The 18,640-nt window shown below is 35.7% G+C and overlaps 2 protein-coding genes across 3 annotated transcripts; one reads left to right on the forward strand and one right to left on the reverse strand.

Moving 5' to 3' along the window:
* The first annotated feature begins 2,586 nt into the window (after positions 1–2,586).
* Positions 2,587–13,024, forward strand: LOC120328064 (sodium-dependent glucose transporter 1-like). 2 transcript variants are annotated; one of them, XM_039394457.2, is made up of 12 exons: positions 2,587–2,680; positions 3,509–3,598; positions 3,842–4,022; positions 4,567–4,683; positions 5,409–5,516; positions 6,501–6,628; positions 6,712–6,811; positions 7,140–7,324; positions 8,088–8,225; positions 9,183–9,276; positions 10,688–10,821; positions 12,542–13,024. In XM_039394457.2, the coding sequence occupies exons 1-12, from the start codon at positions 2,606–2,608 to the stop codon at positions 12,659–12,661; spliced, it is 1,470 nt and encodes a 489-aa protein (XP_039250391.2). In that variant the 5' UTR covers positions 2,587–2,605; the 3' UTR covers positions 12,662–13,024. The 2 variants fall into 2 exon arrangements, with proteins under 2 accessions (XP_039250391.2, XP_039250393.2); XM_039394459.2 differs by lacking the exon at positions 5,409–5,516.
* Positions 13,025–13,124: 100 nt separating this feature from the next.
* LOC120327870 (betaine--homocysteine S-methyltransferase 1-like) lies at positions 13,125–17,810 on the reverse strand. The gene is made up of 7 exons (XM_039394227.2): positions 17,493–17,810; positions 16,939–17,130; positions 16,257–16,419; positions 16,009–16,182; positions 15,587–15,717; positions 14,997–15,106; positions 13,125–13,431 (listed from the first exon to the last, which is right to left on the reverse strand). The coding sequence occupies exons 1-7, from the start codon at positions 17,754–17,756 to the stop codon at positions 13,323–13,325; spliced, it is 1,143 nt and encodes a 380-aa protein (XP_039250161.2). The 5' UTR covers positions 17,757–17,810; the 3' UTR covers positions 13,125–13,322.
* Positions 17,811–18,640: the final 830 nt, after the last annotated feature.

The following is an 18,640-nucleotide window of genomic DNA, read 5'->3' on the forward strand; positions in this document are numbered from 1 at the left end:
TTGGATTGAAATATTTGACCTTGTCTTTCACTCTGAACAAGGCCATGTAAAACCATCCACTGGTATCTAAAGATGTGTACCGTGTTTTCTTTTGGAAGAACCGCAACCTTTCAGTGCTGCATTGACTTTGGCAAAATTAATATATCCTTGTGGAGATAGAAGGTATGCATATGCGAAACCGAGATGTGCACCTGTTATGTCAACATAGTCGAGTCAAACGTTTTGAATACTAGTACATCACACACATTTTCCTGCGTGCTTCGGTTGTACGTAGTAACGCGCACATTTTTGCGCACATGCATCAAATTCCACTTGATTATTGAGCTATAGGTTTTTGACGAGCTTTTGTGTATGATTTCATTCCATAGAATTTGTATGCTGTTCTAAAGAATACTAGTTCCAGCTTTTTCATTCATTCAAACAGCGTGTTAAAAGTAAGTTTTGTAATATTGCGTGTTGGTTTCCATCATCCTTAATACTTTAATACAAAATGATCAGTAACAGCTGCAATAAAAACAGCAGTGCCCACTCAAATGACAGCTGGAGGATGGATACTCTTAGTATTTACTCCATCGCGTGCCTCTTACAGTCTTACCAGTTTACATGAGTGCCAATTGGTATCTAAGCTCAGCAAGCGAAAAAAAGTTTGGGACTGCAGTTGGTGTGACGAAATGTTTTTAAATATATATTCTACAATAAGATTATTTGATTGCACACTACTGAAAGTTCCGCCTTATAAGTCTTTTCCCATTGCACTATTCCTTTACTAATATTCGATAATAGGATGCTCATCTGACATAGTTCCTAAAGTGTGTAGATGGGTATAATCTTTTCCACGCTGTTCAGATGGGAATGCGCGAATATATATAAGAATTGCTAATATTGGTTTGCAATGCGATGAAATCCCACCTTGGCATTTCTGCCTCTCGCAATTGCTGCGTATACTTATCGGGGAAGTTCTGTGGCGAGGTTATCGAATGAAAAAAAATATGGGAGTATTTTTTCTACTTCTCTACTACTATCAAACCTTGACATTTTGTGAAAACTTTTTTCTATGCAACCTTTTCTTAAAACCTCCCCAACAACCACAATTAATTCTGTTATTAAACTTCCGAAACAAACACATAAAATTAGCAACAGATGCATATCACCAAGTGGATATTGCTGAATTGATCTGTATTTTACCATTTTTCATGTAATTCTTTTTGGTAAACCTGTTGTCTATCGTAAATACAGCACATGTGACAATGTTGTAGTGTGTCTTTTTTGGCCTCACATATTTGATATTTGTAGTTAGAGCTCTTGGGGCTCTGTCAAACAAAGTTACATACATAATATTGGTTGTGAATTGCAAAACATGATCATGTTGTTGAAATAACTTGGCATTTTACCACCCGTATATCATTCATTGTTGAGAATATTAATAAAATCATAAAATTTAAAAATTCGTTTCCGTGAAATTTTTGTTGTAGCTGAATTCCAGGGACAGCATGACAACACGCAAGAGAAGCACGGTCGCCTCTTTTAGTTTATGACAGGGTTTCTTAAAAGGGGACCCCGTCCTCCTTGGAGGCCGCTGATCGGTTATCTGGGAGCACGAACAAACAGATGGAAATGCGAATATATAATAACAATGTATTTCTATAGAAGAGAAGAAGCAAAAGTGTTGAGACTCTTTGGTAGTTTGAAAAGCATTGGCATGGAACATAAGAATGAACTACATTCTTTTCCAGGGATATATATATACTATAAAATGTAGCAATTTTCTCATTCTTGTTCTCGTGATATCATTATCTTTCACTGCATCGTCGTGATCATCCCGCTGCATAACAATTCTCGCTAACAAATAATTGACTGTTCTCCACCGGGTGTATATCCACTTGAACCACTGGTGACTGCATTAGCAGGCTTGTATTGTTAATTGCAACAAAAACAGGTATTTTGAAATAGTACTCTTTATTTTACGCGTATGTTTCGACAGTATTTCCATATACTGCATATGGATCGCGACCCAAAGCTAGGCTCAACGAATACCTAAAAGTCATTGATTTTATTTCCTAGTAAATTTGGGGCTTGCGTAGTTTGTGCACCAAGATTGCGCACAACCTGAACATAGTATTGTAACAGGTTATAGTTCAGGTAGTGTGTTATCATGATGCACATGTTGGACGAAAAACACTAATACAAATATCTTAATAAATACCTAAAAGTTATTGATTTTATTTCCTATAGTAAATTAGGTGCTTGCGTAGTTTGTGCACTATGCGAGAAGGAGATATAATAAACATGCGAGAAGGAGATAATCACAAAAAGACAACAAAGTGCAGTCAAGGTCAGAACTTGCATTACAAAATGGAGTACCAATAAATAGACTGTAGTTATCTGCACGTGGGATTGCAGCAAGTTGTTATAGATTTGGATGATGCGAATTGAAACATTCAAGTGTTTTATTTTTCTATAATAAGAAATTGTATTTTAATTATTGATTGCAAAAACAAATTGAGAGAATTGATTACAAAACCAACTCGATCATCAGTTATTATGTCATCCGTTTAAAAACATTAAGCTCTTGAATAAGGAAACATTGTTCAAATAGCCAACAGAGATGCATTTTGTTCCACACTTAATAATTGTGGTGCTGAGAGTATGCTACAATCGAATTGGTTACAGAAGAAATGAGGTAACTGGTCAATAGCAAACACTGACTTCCGCAGAATATGAATTCACGTAATTGATCGATGATAGCCATAAGAATTTCGTGACATACTTTTAAGCTGATACAATTCTTTATAGAGAAGCGTCTTTTAAACTTATCTGGTTAGAGAATTAAGTTTTCGTGTTATGCAATGACAAGTATATATATATATTTATCTAGGTTCTGAAGCACTGAAATTCGATAATTACTTTTGGAACTTAGTGAAGTCTGATAGTTTTATGTACTCTCTCAAAATTTTCATTTGTTCAAGTCTACTGATAATGTCACTGCAAGCCCTTTTTTAGGACTTATAAATTATATTTCATAGTTACTCCGTTATTATATGGTTACAAGCAAATTAATGCGATGACTCTTATTATCTGTCAATATGAATAATAATTTAAAATCGGTGCTGTTTTGGCAGCAATAGTTTTATATCGTAATGCGTTTAGGGCTAAGAAAATAAATTCTTTCGAATAGTTTTGTTCGAATGTATGATAAGCTTTGCAGCACAGCGCATTTCACTAGAATTAAATTGCATAACCGGGTCTAATATAGTATAACGATTTCCTGGCCTATTAGTTGTCTCAGACTTATGGAAACTAATTCACTTAATTAATCAAATAAGTGTCACTAACATCCGCATATAGACATGATTTTATTCTTGATGTAACATGAGTTTTCATAAGTTAATATATGAATATAAGTTCTGTGCTCAGGCATTATATGAGCTGAGATGATTATTGAGTGAGAATCGAATATCAAAAAGTATAATTTATTTCTGCTATATGATATTCGCATATTTCATATAAGGCTCTCAATCTTACCATAAAAAGCATGGCCACGCTGAATATATGGACAATTTCTCTCATAATAGCAATATCTTTGGCGAGAATCGGACTGGTGAGTTTCTAAGTCTATTCCTCATCTTAGGACATTAAATGAAGCAATTATTTACGACTGGGGATGGTCATTTCAAATCAATTAGTAAATTATCATCAGGTCCTCAGGTATTCGAAATTCATTAATTCTACGAAGCAAAAGATTGCACAGACTTTCGTATGAAGTTACCCCCTTGACAGGAATGACAATATGAAATTTTATAAATCGACCCAAACAAAATCAGAAGATGAATACTGTTTTCAGGCTGCAATTGGGTCGTTGTTCGGCCCAACGTTGCTGTACGTCGCAGATCAAGTTAACGTTTCTGTAACTACAATTTCAACGCTGTCTACGGGAAAGGCAGTTGGAGGTATATTCGGTGCGGTTCTGGGTGGAATAATAAAGAATCTCGTTGGCCCGAACTTTCGTCATTTAGTGTTGTTTGGTAAGAAAATTTATCAACAAATAATTATTAATATACAATTAATATTAATACAATTAATATGTTATTGGCTATCACATGTGTATTTAGAAATAGACTTCCTCGGTTGTTACTCATCGATTTTAATCGGTAAGTATGTTGATAGGTATTTGTCTGTTTGTCTGTTAGATGCACGCGATATCTCACGAAAGCGAGATTGAATATGCTCCAGATTTTGCATGTGCATTCATCGTATGTCGGACCAGAAGCCTATTGAAATTTGGATGAATTATTGGGGGTTAGTTTTGGGAGATCCCCAAACTTTCGATAGATAAGTCGTCGGTCTCTGACCGATATTCTCGTTTGTGATTTTATCATTTAAAATTTGATCGCAGCGATTAACGGATTCGCATACCTAAATTGTAGTTGTCAAACGAGTTTCGTGATATGATCTAAGTGTTAGTGACATATCAACCTAGTTTCACTTAATGTGTATTACAATCATCATGTATTATAACCTTTCTATAGTATTGTCTTTATCTGATTTGTTACCATCATTTAAAAACAGGTATTAGCTGCTTCATTTTTGGAATTCTTCAAGCAGTTATCCCATGGACGACTAATTTCTGGATTCTTATGGGAAATTATATTCTAAACGGAGTTCTTTATGGATATCTCGAATCTGGTAAGACGGATAAAATATAAGTCTATGATAATTTGTCTTTTAAAGTTTATATGATTGTTAAGGTAATCAATTCTTTAGAAAACATGTTATATGCAGTAAGAGTTTCGGCTTGCATATGGAACTACATGATCAATTGACATCATGAGTATATAGTATTTACAGTAGTAAGATTCAAACTTTTGATAACTGCTTCTATTTTGTAACGAACTCATTAACAACAGATTCCCTCATTTAAAAAAAAACAAGGCGGACTTATAACTGTATAATTGTAGGTGATATTTACTAATTAATGTATGTAACCACATAAGCTACATCAACATGACACGCTTTACATAAATATAATACATAACTTGCTATCCAAACGCCAAATATAACGTTAGTCTTCAGCTGCGGCGCTCGTTACCAAGTTGCTGTAGTAGTAACGTCTAAAAACAAGAACATCCACAAGAACGGGTTCGACATCCCAAGAACGGGATGAATCCAATCACTGCGTATATAGATTATATCTGCAGTGATTACTCCAACAGGAATCAGAGTCGGACATATATTTTTGATTGAATTTTTATGACGTTTTATGCGATCAATTTCGACGACAATAGTTATCGGAATTTCAAGAGTTACGGAATGAGATGAAAACGGATTTGGCAGTATTACTGTCAGTGCTGTCCAAAACCAGTTACATCAATAATATTATTAGGAAACTTGTCACCTACCTCTTATTTTAGCGATGCAAGCATTTATTCTTCAAACATGGGAAAGTAAATCATCAGCGCCATTTATTCATCTTTTCCACATGATGCACAGCTTTGGATCATTTGCTACGCCATTAATAGGTAACACTTCATTGTATTCTATTATTCAACATTTGGCACTCCAAAAGTGTGTGTACCAATATGGAGATAATTAATTTTGTTCGCCTACTTCAAATCGAGTTGTGTAAAGGGACGGAAGCCTATGGGCAGGGGGTATATTCACTTGGCTAACACAGACAGTCCCCGAACTTGTAATAGAAATAAAGTAAGGAAAATCGGAATAAAATTATGATCCAACCCTAACTTGGTACACATACTACGGAAGTACCCAATATTTTAGCTTTTTCGTATTGCAGTGATTTCCAACCTTTATGGTGGAACATAACCCTAATGAAACACCTCCGAGGCTCGAGGAACCAAATCTTTAATATCCTTCTATTATCTGAACTCTATAAACTATAAATATACATAAGAGCAAACTTGATACTGATAAAATAAAATTACCTCCAAAGTGTAGCAAGTTTATAATAGTGGCAAACGGGTATTTATTTGACAATATGCTTGTCTTGCTTGCACAATACTTGTCCTGTTTGCCCTATACTTGCCATAATAATCTCACACTTCTGCTGTTTGCGTCACACTTGTATTGCTTGATTCATTCTAATGTTATATATATACTGTACATATATATTTATATAATTCTTGGATTTGAATGGAGAATTGTGAAACCTGTAGGTTGTAGTAACGGAACCCTAGGGATCCTCGGAACCCGATCAAAATCCACTGGTCTAGTTCGAGATAAAATTTTCAACATGTATGTTTTAGAAAAATAGGCGGGATGAACGTATTTCCGAATTTATGGATGTGAGTGGAATGACCTGTGGTTAAATAACGGTTCGACTTGATTTTCATTGAAGTTCAGACTTTGTAACAAAACAGTAAACGGCGTTTTCAGAGGCTAACGGAGCCTGAAATATTTTATTTTTGACGCAAAACCTCAATTTAAATTAGTATAATTGTGCTCAAAATTATATACTTCTAATTTTACATTGTTTATTTTTGCAGCTGGTTACTTTCTCGCCCTATCTGATGCCGATGCGGAAAATAACTATTGCCCCGGTAAAATTTTAAATGCAATCAATTCAACACTCCAGTTGGAAGACGTCGGTGTTAACAAAAGTGCTATTGATACTGTATGTACAAACCAACACAAACTAGGAAAATGATTTTTTTGCTCAAATTGATCACTTTATTGTGCACATTTGCATCATTTTAGATTGAAATCAACCAAGCTGGATGGGCGTTCATTGTTACAGCTTGTTTTATCGTTCTTGTCTCAATCGTATTTTTTGTGCTCGCCTTGGCAGATGTTGAAGGTATTTCCAGATATATGTTGTCTTTGATTTATGATTTGACGGCTAATATTTTCTGAAATCCGTTTCTTGGGTAAAATTGTTTCAATAAATCCTGTATTTTTACTATTTTCTTCCAAAACTTCCTGATTTTAATTATCAGAATTCCCAACAGTTTCGTATCGATACTTTTTCATTACTCTTTTCATATAAATATACCATAGTTTGATAAATTCTGTTGTAAACGTCTTATGACCGTTATTAATAATAATATTTTGTTGTATGCTATACCGGCATTTTTTTCATCAGTAGAACATAGAGTAGAAATTGATCTTTATTTTGTACTTTTCAGGTCGTATTTCCGAATTTTCACCGTATGATGATTATTTCCCGGTGGAAACAGAAGAAAAACCCTCGCTGACTTTGGTATCGTTCTTTGTAATTGTGGTCGGATATTTCCTCTGTGTTGTTTCGGCTTCTGGCCTTTTTTCTACCTACATATATGCCGTCACACTTTGCTCTAATCTTGAGTTTTCTGTGAGTACAAGTAGAAACTTTACGTTGTTTATTTTTTATTCGTATTATATTGTTCGGTTTGATGTAATTGAGGTTCACGTTATTATTCGGGCTGGTCATTTTCAAATACCCGGTGATTTCCGATCCGATTTCGAATCGAATCTCGAATACTTGGAAAATATTTGATTGTATGTGACTATTTTATTGTAATGGGTCCTCTAGGCGCATAAATTACTGAAAATGGAATCCATCACACAGTCAGTTCGCTGAGTTGTCACATACAACAAGAAACAAGTTTCATCAAATACTCACTAGGAAGAAAAGAGTCCTACGTCAGAATGGCATTTTAAAAATTTAGACGAGGAAGTGAAAATTCAGCTTTGACCTATGGCGAAAAAATAACAACATGGTCGCGATTAGAAAAGTGATGCGAATAGCTCACTATTCAATTCGGATATTCGATTTGTGTGCCCAGCTCGAGTTATAATTTACACACAAATAAACTCCGCTTTACTTAGTCCGATGGCTTTGCTGTCGGGAGGGTTTGTAGTTATTCGTCAGTTCAAAAATCAAAAATTTGGCCTCAATACGCTAATTAGGGCAATGAAAATTAGGATTTAGACATAAATGATCAATATGATATTTATCGCCGCAATATATAAAATAAGTGCAGTATTTGACTCAGTTGAGAAATATTTTTGTTGGAACATTGCCTCATTCAAGCGTTTGACAAAAAACAAACTTTTGAACTAACATTTTTCCTTCAATACTTTCAAAATTTCAGATTACTTCAGCATCTCAAATTAATTCTTTATTTTGGTTTTGTCATGGATGTGGTCGTCTAAGTGGAGTGATAGCGTCAAATTATATCTCAACCAAAACTATTATTAAGTTTGGTATCGCTGGAAGTATATTTTCTATGGTAAGTTGAACATTGCAAAAAGCTAGATCCAATCTGTCAGAACTAGAACTACACCTTCAATAACCTAATTTGGTAATCGTATATATAATGCTGCGCGACGTACAGTTGAGTGACCGAATTGATTCATTTTGTTTCCAACGCAAGCATCTATCAAATTTATCGTATATGCAGTGGGAGGATTCGCAATTTTAATAAAAAATAGCTTTCAATGAAAAATAGCTTCTTTTCTGAATAGAACTTACTAACAAAAGGTGTCCTTATTCATGCTGAACTTATAGCTCTAAAACAATACAAGAACGTATAAGATTATATGATAATCAGATAAGGACAACTTATACGTGATGTTTTAACTAATGTATGTCACTACGCAAGACGCTTTACATAAATTTAATACATAACCTTTGAAACGCTAAATACATCATTAGTTGTCATCTGCGGTGCAGGTTACCAGTCTAAAAAAACAAGAACGTGGGCACTGATTACTATCACATTCCAGGGATTCGGGGAAACTCGTGCAGACCCCATGAATCCCTCCACTGCGTATATGCAACAAATGTTTACTGAAGATAATTGTAGTATGTACAGCTGTGAGTCACTGAAAATATTAAAACTTTCATGTACAGTTTCCAATCGGAAAAGTTTACTATGTGAACTCCACAAAAAATGCATCCACAAACATTCCTTCAATGGGGAAAATCTGAAATACGATGAATGTCTCTTAAATTAATCTTTTAGATTACTTAAGTAATCAAATACGTCCAAGGTATAAATTTAGTGATGAATTACCGATATCTAACTTATTATGTGCCATTAGCAAACAATCCCACGAGAATTTTGTTATGTATCATCTGCCCAGTAAATGCTTATCATAGCATACATGCAATCATAGCGTTCTTACATGTCGTTTCTGATATCATTTTCTATAATTCAAACAAAATTTTAACACTTTTAAAACAGACAATTTTGAGTGTTTTCGGAGAGCGGGTACCATGGATACCTTGGGTGATTTCTGCACTCCACGGATACACTGTATCAATTTTATATCCAGCTGGTAAGATATAAACCATCATCTAGATTCTATCTGAGCAATTTCAAAATGCTATTTAATATATAGTAGGTCGGGGGAAGTCGGACCCACTAATAAGTTATTTTGAATAACTCTTCAAATAATGTCGCAGCTGCATTCGTTCTACGATTGATTCATGCACCCACCCTCCAGCTATCTTGCCACATTTGCCCAATGTTGCCATAGCAACGAATCGGAATTTACGCCCGATTTTCAGCTAAAAAAATATCGGGTAAGTTAGACACTTTGTGGGAAAGACGGACACACACCAAAATTAACTTGATTGTGTCTAAGATTTCGGTCATAAGACTTCGGTCAACGCCTAGATGGCCCAGGATTATGTCTCTTAAATTTTTTTTAAACAGATCACTCTTCTTGCATATTGAAAAGTATGTCCGTCTTACCCCATAAAGGACATAACAGGGCAATTTTCGAAAGAGCTTGAACAGTTTTAGGAAAACTAGAAATTTAAAATTTAGTTTGCGCTTTTTCAACCGCAATTTTTATATCTTCTTTACACGGACTACCTCTAGAAGTATTTATTTTGTAATTTCTTGGCATAACCTTGGGCGTATTTTATACGCATATGAAAAAAATAATTTGACGGGGTAAGCTGAAATTTTACGCCGGGCTTAACTTCTAAGAGACCCAATATAAATATGGCGATGAGTGTGCTTTTGATCTTTGTTGTAAAAGGGAACTAATTCCCAAAAAATAATTATTTATAAGTTTCGATGACGACGGGCCATTGACATTCCCAACAGACTATATTGAAAAAAATCCTCCCCCCTCCCCCACTCAAAATCCACCCTACCTCTTAAGTGACCCTGCCAATCCAAATATGAGTACTGGCAGTCTGCTAAAGAATTTATTCGATCTAATGCAACTACTTTCAACAAATAAACAAAATAGAACCGAGTTCGCAGACTTTTCCGGCTAAAATTATTCTTCGCCACCATGGGACTCTATAATTTGACGTTTTTCTGACCCAACAAAAACACACTTTCCCCAAAAAGCACCGCCTTGTAAGTTGTCGAGCCTGGAATGTAAAATCTTGGTTCTGTCGTTGTTCGCATGATGTCGCTCTTTCACGCGATGCGTTTTGAGCGACGAAAAAGCGCGAGGTGTCGCTAGTAGGAGGATTTTATTTTGACTGACCATCATACCCCGGGTGTCCGAACTACCCCGACCTACTATATATCGAATGGTTCCTGCGGGACTAACTACTTGTTATCTTTCTTCTATACCTTTGTGCCCGTGAATCCGTAGGCATATATTGCAAGGATGCTGTAGCAAGAGTGACGATAACTATCCTAAGTGATTCAAGATTTATGTTACACAACATAGTTTGAAGCCAGACTCTTGAATCGCTGATATAATTATATATACGATACAGGCGTTTCGTGGGTGTCAGAGATCACAAACATATCTGGAACATATATGTTCGTACCCAGTGTGGGAAGTCTGCTTGAAAAGATGATCATGGTGCCTCTGGGTGGATTTATACTTGATTTAAATGCATTCAGTGTCGTAAGTATATCACCAATTACATAATCCTCACTCTGCACTGCTTTTATTTTGTGGTAGAAAATGAATGTCTTTACATTTTATTACCGAGTACAAAAATCACGATTAAGGCAACTTAAGAAGTCTTTCGAGTACATCCTAAAAATTATACATGATTATAAATTAAATCGGTTGAATTGAATACCTCACACATAAAATTACTTCGGCACATGAAAGTGCGGGGCCTACTGCGGCCGCTTAGATTGTTATGGCCTATCTGAATATCTTCGGAATTTTCAGTGTCTCGAATTCCTTTTCTGTGTGCGTTGATGAAATTTAATTTTATTCAATTTGACCCTGCGAGTTATTTTCGTATAGTACAGTTAGTCTGTAATTCTGACACCGTGTATTATATTCGAGCAATGCATTGGCAATAGTGATGTTGATGCCAACAAATATATAGATTGCGCTATTGGTTTCTGCAGTACTAACTACATATCTTTCTTCTATTCTTGTGTGCCGCTGGATCCGTATGCATCTAATACAGTGCTCTTCAACCTTTTTGTTATTGTGGAACCCCTCATATAATTTTTCGTTTTTTATGAAACCCCGATTGACAAAATTTAAAAAAAAAACACGAAATACTCGTAACACAAAATATTTGTAATTTAAATATTTCTACTTCAACAACGAAACAGCAAGAAGGTTCCAAGCGTGAAATTCAATGACTAGGTGTTCTTGCATTTTATTTGCAATCTTCTTGAATCGTGGCTCCACGACGCTCAATGCAATTCTCATACTCATGTCTACACTCTTTGAACAACTTATTTTTTTTCTTAATAGTTGTTAAAGCAGAAAATGCTGATTCACATAAATAGGTAGATATTTGTTCATAAGTCAATATGAAGTCACTAACAAATCCTGAATAGTATTCAGGGCTCTTAAGAAAGAATCTTTTTGCTGGCATGCGCCGCTTTTCATATGCTTAAAGTATGATATAGTCTTCGGGCAAAAAAAGCCGTATTTCAAATATGTTTCATCCCATTTTCTAACTTTGGCAATTGAATTACATTTGGTTCGCTTCAGAAGAGGAGCAGGTGCGTCTTTCGCATTTGAACTACCTTGCTCATTGCCGCCCTGACCTTCACCGTTGTTATTATTTCGCCTCACATAAGAAAATATACTATTTTGCTTCATCTGTATTGACTAAATATTAAGAAGTTGGGTTTCACACTATTTTTACCATATTCTAACAAAAGCTGAACAACAACTATAGTTTGTAGTACTTACTCTCTCTAGTCTCGAAAATAGCGTTTTTGTTAGTCGCATAACAATGACTACCGAAAATATTTCTGTTTTGTCTATTAACTGCACTGTGCCTAAACCTCCTGTTTAACAAACTGGCCTACTTGAGGTTTGAATGAGACACGGTGGTCTGAGAATAATATTTGCAATGACGCATCAACATTCTGAAGCAAGAAATGATTTTCCCTGAAATAAAAAGGAACCCCCAAGGAACCCTATAAACTCACGGAATCCCACCGCATGTATTGCGGAACTCTAGGGTTCCGCGAAACCCCTGTTGAAGAGCACTGATCTAATACAAGGATGCTGTAGCAAGATTGACAATAACTTTCTAAATTTTGTTGCGATTTTGAAATTCAGCAAATACTTGAAAACAATATCCTAAAAGGCCGTGAAGGGGTGCAGTTTTTGAAACTAACATGTATACATGTTTTTTCAGATATATCTCATATTCGGATTCTCACTAGGTACTGCTATTACTTTTGGAATGATGATAATCATGGCGAATTACAAATCATTATTGAACGACCAGACAAAAAAAATTACAGCTAAGCGATAAATGGAAATATTAGCGATTCGTCATCATGTTATGGTGAAGGTGCAAACTGGGTGTGCCTAACTCCGTATTCAAATTGTAAACACCTGTGATCACCATTTATCTGTGGTTGACATCAGTGGTGGAATTCAAAATTTTTAGAACGGGCGTAGAATTCACTAACAACAGGTTCTCTTATTTACAGAAAACCATGACTAACTTTGGCTTTTAAACTGTATGTCATATTACCAATGTATGTCACTATGTAAACAACATTAAAATGTAATCGAAACGACAATTATTACACTGATCGCCAGCTCATAAAGGGTTTGCTGGTATGGTCACATAACATTCCAAGAATGGGTGCGCTTGAATCCATGAGAACCTCTTTAATCCCAGCACTGGTTGACGTCAATTCATTTTTTATGGACGGCAGCATAATATGCCTACAACCTATATATTACAGCCTATATAATCTTTACACAAACAAGTTAAAACGCGATGCTTTATTTTATAATGCGCATGCTATCCATAATTAACTTAATTGAATATCACACATTCTACGTTCATATTTGAAGCTCTCACTCTTAACCATTATTGTCCATTTATGTTAAATCATATTGTACAAAAAATACAATCATACATAAACCAATAGCCAAGCATATTTGAGCTTTCTCGGTGTGGTTCAATTATCCTTATCGTACTGAAAGTTATTATCCAATATTTGTGAAAGGGGTGGGTTGTAAGGTCTGCCAGTACCAGCTTTCAGTCCACACCAATATTCCTTTGACGATCTGAAACGTGAAATAAATGTATGTTATGATGGCGGATTTGTGTTGAATGGATTGTCATAAAATAGGAGCCTGCATACTTATCCCAGGGGAGAGAAAATCCGATAAGACGGCATAATCATACGGCCACTCGTCCGGTTACCAGTCTATGTCGGGTATGGGATTAGTTAGCCAGTTAATTATTTTTGAAAGCAATGACTTGATGATGGAGGAAGACTTAACCGACCAGGTTACGTGAACCACCCAACCACCCAAGTCAAGCAATCTTCTCGCACATAACCACGGTCGCATGGGATTCGAAACTGCGAACCTACGCAGGATAATCAGAGGTACGTTGGCGAGCGTATTCCTAAGCGAGCGTTCAAGAGAGAAGATTCAATACTAATTATTATTCATTCTGGACAGTCGAAACGTGTAGCATTATTTCATAGGTTGAATTAAATTCTTTCGTACAGCAGTGCACTTCTCACTATTATGTTAAATCAGTCTTATTATATTAACGCACTATCAAACTGCTCAATGGCTCACGGGGTTTTTGTGGCTTCAAAATTTCTAGATTGAGTTGCGAAAGGAATTATGTAGAAAAAGTGGATTAGGCCTATATCTTATACACCAGAGGTGGGCAATGTGTTTGGACCAGGGACCAAAAATTTGCCCACCTAGACTGGCGGGCCATGTAAGTGTGACATCAAAAGTTACACTTTAGAAACAGAATTTAATTTATAGTGTTACAAAAGCAAAATTGAAAAACAATAAGCCTCGTGCCGGAACTAAATTTAATCGCAATCTCAACAACTTCCTTGAGCTATTTTTTTAGTTGAAACATAAAAAATTGGTTTTAGTTTGGTTATGGCAACTGTCAACCTAAAATATAACTTACACTGACTAGGATTATAATCTGTCAAGGCTATTGCATCATACAGATTTCAATAACAACAAGTATATGTAGTGTATTTCTTATACATATGTTTGTGGTTTGCCGGTGTGCAGTTTTACTCAAGATTGATTGGTTGTTCCACTGTATTATAAAAAACGAATTCTGCCACCGCGACTTTTTTATGCATAACCTCTTTATGAATGAGTTATGAATCTTATTTTACAGATTATATTGACCCGACTCCTTATCATTTCTTTTTTCGCTTGTTTGTGTGGGCAGAAGATATCTTTGTTTGCTTAGATTTACTTAAAATTTACTCCGTATTACGGCGAATATTGTTTTGCAAAGTTGCACAAATACTCAGACATAAGCCAGGTTCCAAAACGGCGACTGCATTGTTTGCAGTATTCCACCTTTTAATTACTTAGCAATGCCAATATTGTGCTAAGATTATTTAACTGCCGAAGGAGATTAAATCTGCTTTATCATGAGTTTTCCGGAACAGCTCCAATAGACACTAATAAAAAAACGTAATAAAATATACCGTCTTTGCATTTTTTTAAAGATAATATTACAAGACTCTAATCATTTTTTTTCTGTAGCAAAACTCTCAAGTGCTGTGTGATACGTGCTATATATAAATACTTAAGAGCGTTAATATAATTCATGCAGTGAACTAGTTGTATCTTACTGTTTTCCGGAAGCAATATTTGAAACTGCACTCTTCTTAAAAAATTCCCCACCAAACGCTTGCATCATATCACTTCCGGGTGCTTGTTTTCCTCCTCGTTCTGGAGCCAACTGTGATAAGACAAATAAAAGGTGTTATATGCAGTGGTGGTTGGTATTTTTCAGATTCCCACGGGTTCCCACGAAACTGTTCTTGTTTTTATCTTTTACTTGGGCAACCGCAGCAAATGAGTAAAGCGTATCGCAGGCGGCGGCAAAGTGTTTCGGGTGTTACGCATTAGCTTTTTATATAGAACGTCATGTTAATATTGCTCACGCAGTGAAAACTATTTTCTGAAATGAGGGAACCTGGTATTAGTGAGTTCGATACAAATAAAATCACTGCCTAACTACATGTGCAAACAAACTTGTGCGCATAGTTTTGATGGACGTGAAAATAAATCTTATCGAATTCGGAAATAACAACCACATGCGCAAGTCGCACGAATTGTAATCTTACAAGAAATACTCACCATATGGGAACTATTACTTTGGTTTCATTTTGCGGGAAATTATACTCAGCACTTTGGACATACTTATGATTTAACTTACCTCTTGTGATATTGCTGCTATAAGATGAGGTTCGAATCCACAGCAACCACCAATATATCTGACTCCGAGTTTCCACGCTTCCCTGGCAAACTCATGAACTTCTATTCTAGTCATAACACGAGGATCTAAAGCTGTAACAGAAATCGGGCATTCTTAACAAAATTTTCATTTGGATTTGGCAGTAATCAGATGGTATATATCAAATGTTGGGTTTGTTTACGGTAGAGAAAAATAAACAAGTTTGGGACAGTGCCAGAACAATAGGGAAGCTAAGTTTGAATTACAATCAATAAATATCCCACAGGGTAGTGAGTGACAATTAAAAAGTGATTTAAACAATTTCATGCTGTTAAAAACATTCAAGTTATGCCGGCGAAATTATTGAATTCGTATAAATTCCAGATATTCTATACTCAAAATACCAAAAGGAAACTCGGGTAGAGAGATGTATCCCATTGGACTTTTTTCCGTTTCTGGACAATGCATTCCCAATGGCTGGCACACCAAATATGGATGTAAGTCTTCTTTCTCTAATGCTTCTTTCACTCGTTTTATCACCTTCAGACTGGTATTAACATCATAAGCGCAATTGTTTCCTGGAATGGAACATTTAAAAAATATATTAATGTCTGAACTTTATCCACTCAGTTCTTAAACCTAAACTTCTAACCTATTATATCTGCTCCTGTTTTTGCCATTCTTCTCGCACATTCTTCAACTGATACTCCTTTAACATCACCCATAACACCTAATCTCATCGATAACGCGAACGGCTTCTCTAATTTCTTCATTTCACTGGCACATATTTCAACTTCACGAATGTCGTTGAAAAACTGAATATAAAGAAATTCTGTATCGAAATTATTTGCAACCTATCGATACTGGTACATAAACTAGAACGTGAGACAGTAATGAAAAGTAAATTGTTGATAGTTATACACAACCTTAGCGTACCTTCATCATAGTTTATTGCCAAAGGGACAAAATATTCCAAATACTGTGTTGGGATTCATCTGTAGGTAATGGCGGTATTCAGGAGTTTGTGCGAACTCGATTTCGCAATGTCGTAATTATCAGCGTACCCGTTCTTGATTTTTAACCGCCTTAGACGTTAGACGTCATCAGAAAAGGAGTATAACATTCACCACAGCTGACAGTTAGCGTTCTATTAGACTTTTCGAATGTTGTGTATGAGATTTATGTAAAGCGTGTCATGTTTATATACCTTACGTATGGTGACATACATTTTCTGAGAGAACCCGTTGCTGGTGAGATAATCAAAACAGTACTCTTAAAGTTTTGAATCCCGCCATTGCAACCCCAATACACAAAAATATTTCACGCGGTCTTACTTCGCACATAACAAAATCTACATCGTGTTTTCTGTAGACTTCTATCTGCTTGCTAAATTCTCTGCGGACGATTGATTCATCTTTCTTCTGAGCAAAGGCAGGAACTGGAGAAATTCCACCACATACAAGACAGCCATTCTCATCTGCGGCTTTCCTCGCTAGTTTGCAAGCCGCGTCATTCAGTTCAACACTCTAAATGATGATGAACAAATCAAAGAATGATTTCACTTCTGAACTATTAAATTATAGGTTCTCAAACGGCAGGGCGGTCTTGGGGGCGTAGATTTTTTTGAGAGGACGTGAAGCTAATTAGAAATAGAAAGATTTGTTAGATTTGATCTTGCCCACCTTATTTTGGATATTAACATTTCTCTATTCGGGATATTTACGCTCCATCCACGTATTTTCAACATTTTCTATAAATAAGACATATTTCCGCTTTACCATCTGTTATTCGTAGCTAATTCTTAGGTAGTTATTTTTAAGGTGGGGCGTTTGAGAACCAGTGTATAAAATAGTGCCAACATCAAAATTTTATGAATCAATGTTATTACCGTGTGCGTGATCTCATTTTTATCTTTTGCAAAGGTGAGTTTTCCATCACTGGCATAGAAAGTACATGTTTGTACAACATCTGCTCCTGCTCTTACAAATTCACGATGAAGCTGAAGAACAGCATCGGGATATTCCACTGTAGCTTCTGGCGTCCACGGTCCAGCTTTTACATAGCCTCGCCTTTCCAAAGTAAAAATCATACTACCATCGCCAATGACTGGACCTTCGGCGAGGCGTTCCAGTATTCCCTTTTTCGCAGTCATATTGAACAAAATTTTATCAAAAGAAATTAGTGAATAATATACAATAACAAATGGTACCTTGAATTCAAAAACAAAACATAAATATTCACAAAAGCCTATACCACTTTGCACCCTCTCGCAGTAAGCGAAAGTTATTTTGAATATTAAAGTTAACAGGAGAACTAAAACGTGAAGTGAGAAAACGAAATCCGAATTCGATACTTTGCGAAAATAGCTAAACCCGAAGCAGTTTATTATAAAGCGCGGGTTAATGTCGGATACAGTTATTTAATTAATTATTTATTAACAATTGTTAACTTCATTTTGGTCCATGCTGTATTTATATTTTTCTTCAATGATAATTCCAAGCGGGATTGTTTCCTTTTGACTTTAACACAATTAACACAATTAAGCAACCCTTGACGCAATCTGCATTCCTATCCCTAACTAGATATGTACCGATTTTCGTATTTTGGCCTGAGCGTTGACGGGTGTTTTTTGGTCGGGGTCTTTTGTATGGGAGATCCTAAAATAGAACCGGTTCTTAGAATTTTGAATCTTACTGGGAGTGGGTTATTAATATCTGCAAGCACCAAGCCCTTAAAAAGTTGTTTTAAACCATATTATTTATCGGATACAAAATATATAGCAATTAATATACACTGCAAGACTTCTGTTGATGTGACTCAGTCGTCTGAAATCGAAATATCAATGCAAACAGTTATTTCTTCTTATCAGGACATCAATCAATTTCGGCGTACGCGTCTCAACTCTAGCTTGCGAGAATGCAAAAAAAAACGACTAGAGAGAAAACGACTTTATTTTAATTACCAAGAGCCGTTTTTTTCAGTTTGAACTTGAGATTACAAATTACGTTCAAATTACACAAAAACTAATTACATCCC

Source organism: Styela clava, chromosome 7 (assembly GCF_964204865.1).
Source record: "Styela clava chromosome 7, kaStyClav1.hap1.2, whole genome shotgun sequence".
Lineage (NCBI taxonomy): Eukaryota > Metazoa > Chordata > Ascidiacea > Stolidobranchia > Styelidae > Styela > Styela clava.

Excerpts from the sequence above, each read along its gene's own strand:
- LOC120328064 (XM_039394457.2), top strand. The coding sequence starts at position 2,606 with ATGCATTTTGTTCCACACTTAATAATTGTGGTGCTGAGAGTATGCTAC. Across the intron at positions 8,226-9,182 it reads CTGGAAGTATATTTTCTATG|ACAATTTTGAGTGTTTTCGG; the intron begins GTAAGTTGAACA and ends CTTTTAAAACAG. Across the intron at positions 9,277-10,687 it reads ATCAATTTTATATCCAGCTG|GCGTTTCGTGGGTGTCAGAG; the intron begins GTAAGATATAAA and ends TATACGATACAG.
- LOC120327870 (XM_039394227.2), bottom strand. The coding sequence starts at position 17,756 with ATGACTGCGAAAAAGGGAATACTGGAACGCCTCGCCGAAGGTCCAGTC. Across the intron at positions 16,420-16,938 it reads TAGATTTTGTTATGTGCGAA|TTTTTCAACGACATTCGTGA; the intron begins GTAAGACCGCGT and ends CTTTATATTCAG. Across the intron at positions 16,183-16,256 it reads AACAGGAGCAGATATAATAG|GAAACAATTGCGCTTATGAT; the intron begins GTTAGAAGTTTA and ends GTTCCATTCCAG.